General features: G+C 42.9%; 1 protein-coding gene across 1 annotated transcript; it reads right to left on the minus strand.

The window, feature by feature from the left end:
• Positions 1-10,507: 10,507 nt before the first annotated feature.
• LOC130736787 (protein FAR1-RELATED SEQUENCE 6-like) lies at positions 10,508-11,918 on the minus strand. Its single transcript, XM_057588576.1, has 3 exons — positions 11,815-11,918; positions 11,588-11,720; positions 10,508-11,506 (listed from the first exon to the last, which is right to left on the minus strand). The coding sequence occupies exons 1-3, from the start codon at positions 11,916-11,918 to the stop codon at positions 10,508-10,510; spliced, it is 1,236 nt and encodes a 411-aa protein (XP_057444559.1).
• Between the last annotated feature and the right edge of the window lie 529 nt (positions 11,919-12,447).

The following is a 12,447-nucleotide window of genomic DNA, read 5'->3' on the forward strand; positions in this document are numbered from 1 at the left end:
GTCTTCTCGGACTTGACGCCAAGTTCTCCCATACCCATCAAGGAAGCAATGCATCTATATCCACAATTCCCATCATCTTCAACATTCTGAATATCAATGCCATATTCACGGAGGAATTCGGGCACTTCATGGATGTAGTTGGCCGAGTAAACTTTGCCTTTCGGGTGCTGTGGCGGGAGTTTAGCTGAGTTGCTTGCAATCCTTTTGCTTCTCTTCTTAGGTGCAGATTGCTTCAAAGGAATGCTCTTTCGTTTTGCTGACCGGGTCTTACGCCCCTTGCCTTGTGGAGCTAATGAGTTGCTAGCTTGCTTTGACCCAGCTATTGCATCAGCATTCTCCCAAGATGAAGGAATGCGTCTGGTAGAACCCTTAGGTTCATTGGGCCGACCCCTTGTAGGCAACTTGTTTGGAGGAGGACACATAGAAGTCTGATCCGGGTATGCAATCTCCCGAAGCCTCTCTTTGATAGCTTGTCTTCTCGGAACATTAGCTTCTTCAAACATCTTTGCAATGACCTCTAACTCTGTCGCAATGCTCAATCCCAAAACAGGTTGGGATTCATCAGGTGCAGATGTTGATGTAAGCCTCCTCCAATGTTGGTCCACTGGCGTCAATGGAATAGTGGCCATCCTACCAATCTGACATGAACAAGGCAGACCGTGTGTCCTCCTCATAGTGCAGCCGCATTTTCCAACGCGTGCTTTCTCCTTTGCGATCAACATTAGCGCATATCTTGAGACTACACCACGCAGGTTTTCGTACAACTTCTCCTTAAATGTATGCTCTCTGATGAAGATACTTGCCTGAAAAGCAGCATTAATCCTTGTATGCTGGAGAAGTGTGCATGTAACACCCCAATTTCTCAACTGAGGAGTCACATTAGTAACCTAACAAAGTCTAAGGACCAATCTGCAATCCCTAAAAACCAAGGGAATTTTTTTTCTGTAAAACAACTAAACACTTCGGCTAAAAGGTTGGAAACATACCATAACTTTATTTAGATAACTTGTTTCCCGATATACAGTAATAATAGTTTACAATACCATAAGTAAGGTTCAGAATAAACATGCGCACTTTAACAGTGGCGGAAGCAAGACTTTAATAACAGAGTTCTCATAAAGTAAAAGAGACTCCAACATAATCCACAAGAAGAGAAGCAAAGATGCTTCTCATACCTCTACTCCACCACTTACAACTCGATCTCCAACTCGAGTAGCTATGCCTCGGCGGAAGGATCTCCATCGCCTAATAGCGTTAAGCGCCCAAACAACAAGTAGCAAATAGAAAGGGTTAACTCCATGCAATTACCATGTATAAAAGAGAAAAATCATGCTGTTCGAATTTAATTACCTGGCATGGTAAATAACTAGCAACATAACTCAACTCATATATCAACAACTTAAACATAAATCGGACTCAGATAATAATAACCTCAACAATGTAACATCAAATCAGATATCAATAAACCAATACGAAAATCCAACAACATAGGGTCAGGTGTTAGTTCCCTATAATGCAACTATATGCTGCTAACAAAATGGATCGATCAATATCGTCTCTCAAGACGGGACAATGATAGGACACACCTCCTCATCGCCACTTATAACGTCATACATGACGGGACAATCATAGGACACACCTCCTAATCGCCACTTAACGTCACACAAGACGGGACAATCATAGGACACACCTCCTGATCGCCACTTAGCATCTCGCAAGATGGGACAATGATAGGACACACCTCCTCATCGCCACTTAGCATCTCGCAAGATGGGACAATGATAGGACACACCTCCTCATCGCCACTTAGCATCTCGCAAGATGGGACAATGATAGGACACACCTCCTCATCGCCACTTGACTCAAGCCCTATATGCCAAGTCAGACAATAACAAAGCCCACCCAAGGACCAATCCAAAGTAACCACATGTTTCATCCACTAGGAAGCAGTAACGACAGAAACCAGTAAACGGCCGAAGCCTCTCAGAAAACATTTTCCAAATTCAGCATAATAATCATAATCATCTGCCAATCAATATAAACATCTTCATCTCAAACACAGGCAGTGCGATAAAAGCATGCAAGACTCAAAGACGCTCTAAAACCGAGTTACCCTTACCTTCGTGAGTAGAAGTTGGGCATGGAAATTGCGAACCTAGAACAAAGAAAACACAATCATCAACACAAGCTTCACTAGGAGCAACACGATCTACTAATACTAATCGAAATCGTAAAGAAAGCCTCTAAAGCTTCAGAGTTCCTACTTAGGCACAAATTGACAACGGAGACTTCGTTCGCTAAAACGAGCATAACTCGAGCTACAGAACTCAGAATGACACGAAACCGGCGCCAAAATTTCGACAATTGAAAGAGCTACGCAATGGCTCAGGTCATAGAGACCCAAAAATTATTTTTGGACACGGTACCCAAGCAATAAGGTTTCGGCCACTATGGAAAATAGGGTTTTCGAACTTTTTCTTCGATCTAAATCAATTCACAAGGTAGTTTTAGGGTAAAACTAAGGCAAAGAAATTGTCGGAACAATTTTCGGACAATCGGGTCGAAATACGACTATCCAGGGGCATTTTGGTCCAAAATAAAGGCTCAAAACTTCAAAGTTATCAGTTCGGAAAACAAATTTGACAGCATTGATCCTCATGACATCCGTGACAACAAATCCTAAAGGCACGAAGTCAGATTACAGCTTTTCGACAATAAAGTTTCGAAATGTGAGACAAAAAGAGTTTTGAGTCAATTTTTCAGATCCTGGACAACTGAATCGCAATCAGAGTTTACTGACAGAGGTTTTAGACTCAGGGGAACATAAGGAACATAACCCAAGCGAGAAATCAGAGAAATCGGACAATTTTAGAAAAAGCTCAAAACTTAGAGCACAGAAACGACTTCAGAAACTCAGCAGAAACAGAAATCAGAGGCAGGATTCATGATAGTTACCTCGATACCTAGAAGTAGGGACGAACTGCACGAAGATTGGTCAAGTTTTCGCGGAAATCTCCTCCCCCCTTGCTCCCCACGAAATCAGCCACAAATGGAAAGAAAATGAGAGGATTTTGCTTTTTCGCGCTATTTATAGGCGGGTGAAATCGCGGGAAAATGAAAATTTCGCGATTCCGATTTTTGCAGCACGATCACCGAGAAATTCTAAGAGAGATTCTGGCGTCAGAATTCCAGAACTCAAAACAAATATCTAGGATTTGGGAAAAACGATATCGAAAAAACTCAAAAGCGGTGTCGGTTAATCTGCCCCGAAAAACTACTTTTTGCTGTGATGCTCAAACGACAAAACTTCCTTCTGAAGAAAGATTGGAAATGTCGAAACAAATCTGGCAACGCGGACGGAAAATTCGTTAGAAGTCCCGAATAGAAAAAGTCTTCATCCATCGCTCGAATCTAGGGTTTCGAAGCAAGGAAATTAGCGTCGGCGGACATCCGAAAAGTGAAACCTATCGTGCGTACAGTCCAGAGTTCCGAAATGAAACGCTGGTCGAAGGAAAAATAAAGAAAATCTTTAAATTTTCCAAGGATTCGAAATCTCACTTAAAACGTTGCTCTAAAGCGAAATTAGCCTATTCTGGACACGCTTGCCATAAGGCGGGTGTGCAGACGACTCGCTCTAATTCCTAAAATGACTACGCAACATTCCTCAAGCAATTCCTGAACTTTCTTCTTCATTAATCTTTCTCAAATATCAAACTCCTGTCACGCTTACACTGATTCTACGCGTGAGTCGGAAATTAGCTTGTTCTGAAAATCCAGGTCTTACAATACTACCCCCCAAAAAGAAAGTTTCGTCCTCGAAACTTAAGGCTCAGTGAAGAGTTCCGGATACTGTTCCTTCATCCTCTCTTCTAGTTCCCAAGTAGCATCGCCCGTGACTTGGTTCCAAATCACTTTTACCAGAGGAACCTGCTTGTTCCTCAACTGCTTGATCCTACGTTCCTCAATCCTCATTGGTGCCACTTCAAAAGACAAGTTGTCTCTAAGCTGAATATCATCTTCCTTGATGATGTGAGAGGGATCAGGAATATACTTCCTCAATTGTGATACGTGTAGCACATCATGAATCTTGGAAAGAAAAGGTGGCAACGCAATCCGATAAGCTACTTTACCGACTCGCTCGATAATCTGATACGGTCCAATGAACTTCGGTGTCAGCTTCCTCGACTTTATCGCTCTTCCCACTCCGGTAGTTGGTGTCACGCGAAGAAACACATGGTCTCCCGCCTCAAACTCTAACTCTCTCCGTCGTGTGTCAGCATAACTCTTCTGTCGACTCTGTGACGTCCTCATCTTCTCTTGTATTTGCTTCACTTTCTCAGTAGTTTGTTGTACTAATTCAGGTCCAACGAGAAGATGTTCGCCATCTTGAAACCAACATAAAGGAGTTCTACATCTCCTCCCATACAAAGCCTCATAAGGTGCCATTCCAATACTAGCATGAAAACTGTTGTTATAAGTAAACTCGATCAACGGCAACAGCTCATCCCAGCTTTCTTGACTATCCAAAACACAGGCTCGCAGCAAGTCTTCCAATGACTGTATTGTCCTCTCTGTCTGTCCATCCGTCTGAGGGTGATAGGCAGAGCTCAACCTCAACTTCGTCCCAAGCGCCTCGTGCAACGCCTTCCAGAAATGCGAAGTAAACTTCGGATCTCTGTCAGAAACAATACTCGATGGTACTCCATGAAGTCGTACAATCTCAGCGACATACACTTTTGCAAGTGCCTCCACATTGAACGTGGTCTTCACCGGTATGAAATGTGCTGACTTCGTCAGACGGTCCACAATGACCCAAATGGAATCAAATCTCTTCCTCGTAGCTGGCAAAGCTACCACAAAATCCATAGAGATACTGTCCCACTTCCACTCCGGCACATCAAGTGACTGCAACATACCCGCAGGCTTTTGATGTTCTATCTTCGCCTTCTGACATGTCAGACATGCCGCCACAAACTCTGCTACATTCTTCTTCATTCCTGGCCACCAAAAATTCAACTTTAGATCTTGATACATCTTTGTCGATCCCGGATGAATACTCAATCTGCTCTTGTGACCTTCGTCAAGAATCATCCTTCTCAACTCCATGTCCAATGGTACGCAGACACGTCCTTTGCAACGCAGAATGTTGTCGGTTCCTACCTCAAAATCCGGCGCTTTTCCCAAAATGATCAAGTTCCGTTTCTCGATCAGCTCCTCATCTAACAGTTGTTTCACCTTGATCTCGTTCAGAAAATCACTAGTGATCGTCACCATCCCAAAGCTCAATTTTCCAGGTGTCACTTGCATACCCAAACTGAGGTCGCGAAAAGTCTCGATAAGTTCCAATTCCTTAATCATCAACGATGAAACATGAATTGTCTGGCGACTCAGTGCGTCTGCTACAACATTTGCTTTTCCTGGGTGGTACAACAAAGTGAAATCATAGTCCTTGATGAATTCCACCCAACGCCTTTGTCTCATATTCAGATCCTTCTGATCGAACAGGTACTTCAAGCTCTTATGATCACTAAAAACAGTGAAAGTGCTCCCATAAAGATAGTGCCTCCAAATCTTGAGCGCAAATACCACAGCCGCTAACTCCAAATCGTGCGTAGGATAGTTCCGTTCATGTATCTTCAATTGCCTTGAAGAATAAGCCACAGCCTTTCGGTGTTGCATCAACACACAACCCAAACCTTGGTACGAAGCATCGCAGTAAACCTCGTAGGGTTCCTTCTCTTGTGGTAATGTCAGAACTGGCGCGGTCGTCAAACGCTTCTTCATATCTTGGAAACTCTGTTCACAATCCTCTGTCCAAGCAAAAGGTTGGTTCTTCCGGGTGAGTTTCGTCAATGGTCCTGCAATCTTAGCAAAACCTTCGATGAATCGTCGGTAATATCCAGCTAAACCGATGAAACTCCTTATATCTGTCACAGTCTTAGAACGCTCCCATGCAAGTACCGCTTCCACTTTACTGGGATCCACAGCAATGCCCTCCTTTGAGATGACATGCCCTAAAAACTTTACTTCTTCGAGCCAAAATTCACACTTTGTCGCGTTAGCATACAATACCTTCTCCCGAAGAACTTGTAAAACTTGTCGCAGATGCTCCTCGTGTTCTTCACGATTCCTTGAGTAGATCAAGATGTCGTCGATGAACACCACAACAAAGCGATCCAAGAATGGATGAAAGATCCTATTCATGTAGTCCATGAATACAGCTGGTGCATTCGTAACTCCAAACGGCATCACCAAGTACTCATAGTGCCCATAGCGTGTCCTAAACGCCGTCTTTTGAATATCCTCATCCTTGACTCTAATCTGGTGATATCCCGATCTCAGGTCAATCTTCGAGAAAATAGCAGCACCCTTCAACTGATCCATCAAATCGTCAATCCTTGGCAACGGATAACGGTTCTTTATCGTGACTTTGTTCAACTGTCGATAATCCACACAAAGTCGCGATCTTCCGTCTTTCTTCTTCACAAGCAGCATTGGCGCTCCCCACGGAGAAACGCTAGGTCGGATAAACCCCTTCTTGGTTAAATCTTCGAGTTGACTCTTCAGCTCAGTCAGTTCTGCCGGTGCCATACGATACGGTGCGATTGATATAGGTCCAGTGCCTGGGACTATATCAATTGTGAACTCCATATCTCTGACCGGAGGTATTCCAGGTACGTCTTCGGGGAACACATCCTCGAAATCTTGCACAACAGCAATTCCTTGTACTCCATTCTCCTTAGCTTCCACCACGGTTGTAGACATGAGAGAACTCAAAGCTCCTTTCCTCAAAGAAAGCTTTGAAAAGTACGAGTTCAGGAACTCAGCGAGTCCAGCATCGGGAAAGATAACTACCTTATTGGCGCAATCAAGAAGAACATGATGGTGGGACAACCAATACATGCCTATGATCACATCCAATCCCTAAAGGGGTAAGCAGGTCAAGTTAGCTACAACGTTCTCTACCTAATACATGTTGTTCGATAATAACTAACTATGTATATACTTATATCAGATGTATAATTAACAATAACTAGCATAAGGTTATTCACTTACGAATAACCTTCAAAAATAATCTATATAAACAGTAATCAAGCACACTCTTCCTCCGATTGACACCCCATCAATCGGTCTCAGAGTTCAAACATCTTAAGCAGGCACTCTACCCAAAAGCTCTGGTTTTCTAGACCAAAGCTCTGATACCACAATTGTAACACCCCAATTTCTCAACTGAGGAGTCACATTAGTAACCTAACAAAGTCTAAGGACCAATCTGCAATCCCTAAAAACCAAGGGAATTTTTTTTCTGTAAAACAACTAAACACTTCGGCTAAAAGGTTGGAAACATACCATAACTTTATTTAGATAACTTGTTTCCCGATATACAGTAATAATAGTTTACAATACCATAAGTAAGGTTCAGAATAAACATGCGCACTTTAACAGTGGCGGAAGCAAGACTTTAATAACAGAGTTCTCATAAAGTAAAAGAGACTCCAACATAATCCACAAGAAGAGAAGCAAAGATGCTTCTCATACCTCTACTCCACCACTTACAACTCGATCTCCAACTCGAGTAGCTATGCCTCGGCGGAAGGATCTCCATCGCCTAATAGCGTTAAGCGCCCAAACAACAAGTAGCAAATAGAAAGGGTTAACTCCATGCAATTACCATGTATAAAAGAGAAAAATCATGCTGTTCGAATTTAATTACCTGGCATGGTAAATAACTAGCAACATAACTCAACTCATATATCAACAACTTAAACATAAATCGGACTCAGATAATAATAACCTCAACAATGTAACATCAAATCAGATATCAATAAACCAATACGAAAATCCAACAACATAGGGTCAGGTGTTAGTTCCCTATAATGCAACTATATGCTGCTAACAAAATGGATCGATCAATATCGTCTCTCAAGACGGGACAATGATAGGACACACCTCCTCATCGCCACTTATAACGTCATACATGACGGGACAATCATAGGACACACCTCCTAATCGCCACTTAACGTCACACAAGACGGGACAATCATAGGACACACCTCCTGATCGCCACTTAGCATCTCGCAAGATGGGACAATGATAGGACACACCTCCTCATCGCCACTTAGCATCTCGCAAGATGGGACAATGATAGGACACACCTCCTCATCGCCACTTAGCATCTCGCAAGATGGGACAATGATAGGACACACCTCCTCATCGCCACTTGACTCAAGCCCTATATGCCAAGTCAGACAATAACAAAGCCCACCCAAGGACCAATCCAAAGTAACCACATGTTTCATCCACTAGGAAGCAGTAACGACAGAAACCAGTAAACGGCCGAAGCCTCTCAGAAAACATTTTCCAAATTCAGCATAATAATCATAATCATCTGCCAATCAATATAAACATCTTCATCTCAAACACAGGCAGTGCGATAAAAGCATGCAAGACTCAAAGACGCTCTAAAACCGAGTTACCCTTACCTTCGTGAGTAGAAGTTGGGCATGGAAATTGCGAACCTAGAACAAAGAAAACACAATCATCAACACAAGCTTCACTAGGAGCAACACGATCTACTAATACTAATCGAAATCGTAAAGAAAGCCTCTAAAGCTTCAGAGTTCCTACTTAGGCACAAATTGACAACGGAGACTTCGTTCGCTAAAACGAGCATAACTCGAGCTACAGAACTCAGAATGACACGAAACCGGCGCCAAAATTTCGACAATTGAAAGAGCTACGCAATGGCTCAGGTCATAGAGACCCAAAAATTATTTTTGGACACGGTACCCAAGCAATAAGGTTTCGGCCACTATGGAAAATAGGGTTTTCGAACTTTTTCTTCGATCTAAATCAATTCACAAGGTAGTTTTAGGGTAAAACTAAGGCAAAGAAATTGTCGGAACAATTTTCGGACAATCGGGTCGAAATACGACTATCCAGGGGCATTTTGGTCCAAAATAAAGGCTCAAAACTTCAAAGTTATCAGTTCGGAAAACAAATTTGACAGCATTGATCCTCATGACATCCGTGACAACAAATCCTAAAGGCACGAAGTCAGATTACAGCTTTTCGACAATAAAGTTTCGAAATGTGAGACAAAAAGAGTTTTGAGTCAATTTTTCAGATCCTGGACAACTGAATCGCAATCAGAGTTTACTGACAGAGGTTTTAGACTCAGGGGAACATAAGGAACATAACCCAAGCGAGAAATCAGAGAAATCGGACAATTTTAGAAAAAGCTCAAAACTTAGAGCACAGAAACGACTTCAGAAACTCAGCAGAAACAGAAATCAGAGGCAGGATTCATGATAGTTACCTCGATACCTAGAAGTAGGGACGAACTGCACGAAGATTGGTCAAGTTTTCGCGGAAATCTCCTCCCCCCTTGCTCCCCACGAAATCAGCCACAAATGGAAAGAAAATGAGAGGATTTTGCTTTTTCGCGCTATTTATAGGCGGGTGAAATCGCGGGAAAATGAAAATTTCGCGATTCCGATTTTTGCAGCACGATCACCGAGAAATTCTAAGAGAGATTCTGGCGTCAGAATTCCAGAACTCAAAACAAATATCTAGGATTTGGGAAAAACGATATCGAAAAAACTCAAAAGCGGTGTCGGTTAATCTGCCCCGAAAAACTACTTTTTGCTGTGATGCTCAAACGACAAAACTTCCTTCTGAAGAAAGATTGGAAATGTCGAAACAAATCTGGCAACGCGGACGGAAAATTCGTTAGAAGTCCCGAATAGAAAAAGTCTTCATCCATCGCTCGAATCTAGGGTTTCGAAGCAAGGAAATTAGCGTCGGCGGACATCCGAAAAGTGAAACCTATCGTGCGTACAGTCCAGAGTTCCGAAATGAAACGCTGGTCGAAGGAAAAATAAAGAAAATCTTTAAATTTTCCAAGGATTCGAAATCTCACTTAAAACGTTGCTCTAAAGCGAAATTAGCCTATTCTGGACACGCTTGCCATAAGGCGGGTGTGCAGACGACTCGCTCTAATTCCTAAAATGACTACGCAACATTCCTCAAGCAATTCCTGAACTTTCTTCTTCATTAATCTTTCTCAAATATCAAACTCCTGTCACGCTTACACTGATTCTACGCGTGAGTCGGAAATTAGCTTGTTCTGAAAATCCAGGTCTTACAGTGCACCTATGTATAGCTGCCCAAGCCGCACACATGTCACTCTTGCTATCTTTGATGCACGCTTTCAGTTTTGTGTGTGCACCTTCAACCCTGTGCAAAGGTATAACATTAACATTAATACATCCTTAATGAATGTAGCATACTTAATGAAATGTCAGTGTCTAAGAATGTACCTGTTTGTAGTTGTGTTACCCATGTGCATATAACGGTCAATCGCATACTTCACAAACTTGTGCTTAAACGGAAACCAAGTTTCCTTAATGTAATGCATGAGGTCGGAGTGCTCCCCAACAAGTGAACGTAAGAAGTCCATGCTCGCATTAAACTCCTCTGCTGACTCGGCATACATGACTCTATTTCATGCGTCCCCGACATCATCCCACATCTCCTTGTCTTCGATAGTGAGCTTGCACTTTGCCTTCTTACACTTAGCAATATGGAATTGGCATAGCAAGTGAGCTGTTGTAGGGAATGTGACTGTAACTGCGTTCATCAAAGCAGTGTCTTTGTCAGTAACCATGACTTTAGGCATGTCCTCCTCCCTAAGTAGCAACCCCCTTAGTTTTTGAAGTGCCCATGTAACTTCAGGTTCACACTCATTGCACATGTAGCCAAAAGCGATGGTGTATGTGAATCCAACTGATGTCATACCAACCATCTCCAGCAATGGTATCCTATACTTGTTGGTCTTGTACGTGCTATCAAGCAAGACAACAGTAGGAAATTGGTTGAACAGTTGGATGGAAACTAGATGGGCCCAGAATAAGGACCGGATCACCTTGGAACCCTCTTCAGTTCTGAACCAGTGCGTGTAGTTGTCTTCCTCCAACAACCTCATCAAGTGCTGCATCTCTGACAATTGTCCCCTCTTGGCCCTAATGTGTGCCATCCGCTCATTGTACAATTGCCTTATGGTAGTCAGATTCTGAGGGTTGACATCTTTTAATGCCAGCAACATGTTACCTGGCTTGACTTTATTGTCAACCGTTTTACCCACCATATCCTTTTCTTGACTTGTAAGGCGACCGACATAGGCATGGCCAACCAGAGTCTCGGCTGGCGCATGGTTGTGGTCTCCACGTACTACAGTCAACCTCCACAAACCATCTTCTGATGTGTATCTCGCCTTGAGCCTGAACGGACAATCACATTTCTTGGTTCCTGTCCCCTTCCGCATCAACACAGGCTTGTACTGTTTGTACTTGCCGCTCATCTCGCACACCAAAATAGCCAACTGTCTGCCTTTACTCCCACGACCCATGCTCCCACAATCAGACCTTCTAATAATGATCACAAAGCCTAGTTGCTTTCCTACATTCTTAGTCCAATCCAAAAGCTCATCCCGAGTAGCAAAAACCTACAGAATATTAACACATATACGCATCACATATAAACTCAACTTATTTGACATAAACTCACTCATTGGTTATGAAAATACCCTGTCTGTGGTAAATTGTTCTGTGTAGTCCGTTGCAATTGACACATCATGTCGATCTTCTACATTGGCTAATTGCCTTTCTTCCACCCTTTCTTGTGGCATGTCCACTTCATATGACTTAGGGAGACTCATTCTGAAATGCAAAACGAAAATTACAAATTGATTACCGTTTCTGTTACAGGCCAGAACTGTATAAATCGCACTTATAAAGCGCGTCACAAACGCACTTTATAAGTGCGACAGAGACGTAGTTTAACATTGCGTCGGGATAATAATAACAGAAAAATGCACTCTCAGTGTGCGTCTCTGTCGCACTTTCAGAGTGCGACATTAACGCACACAAAGAGTATGGTGCTAACGCTTATTAAAAGTGCGATAAATCTAGATCGGGATTAGTGCAGTACCTTCACAGACGACGACGACAACGAGGGAGGAGAATTCGGGTGAGGACGACGACGGCGGCAGCGGCGTTGGTGATGGTGTTGGGTGAGGACGACGGCGTCTGTGGCGTGGGTGGTGGAGGCGGTGGCCGGCAACAATGTGGGTGTGGAAGTTGAGAGTGGGTTTGGAAGTTGAAGAAGAAAGAGAATGTGGTGAGAGGGGGGTGAGGGGGGGGGTGGGTGGTGGGGTTTGAACAAAGCATTAGGAAGAAGGTTAGGATGGACGGAGGGGTATTTTTCAAATTTTCTCTTTTCATTAAGGGTATTTTTGACATTTCCCAGATTTTTAGGGGTCTGAATAGCGATGGGGGGTCTGAATAACAATTCTCTTTGGTTTATGACTTATTTTTGGGTGTTAATCTTTACGGATTTTTATTTCAACTCTAGTCTAATGATAGGATTTACATGATATTTTTCCTA

The sequence above is a fragment of the Lotus japonicus genome, chromosome 2 (assembly GCF_012489685.1).
Source record: "Lotus japonicus ecotype B-129 chromosome 2, LjGifu_v1.2".
Lineage (NCBI taxonomy): Eukaryota > Viridiplantae > Streptophyta > Magnoliopsida > Fabales > Fabaceae > Lotus > Lotus japonicus.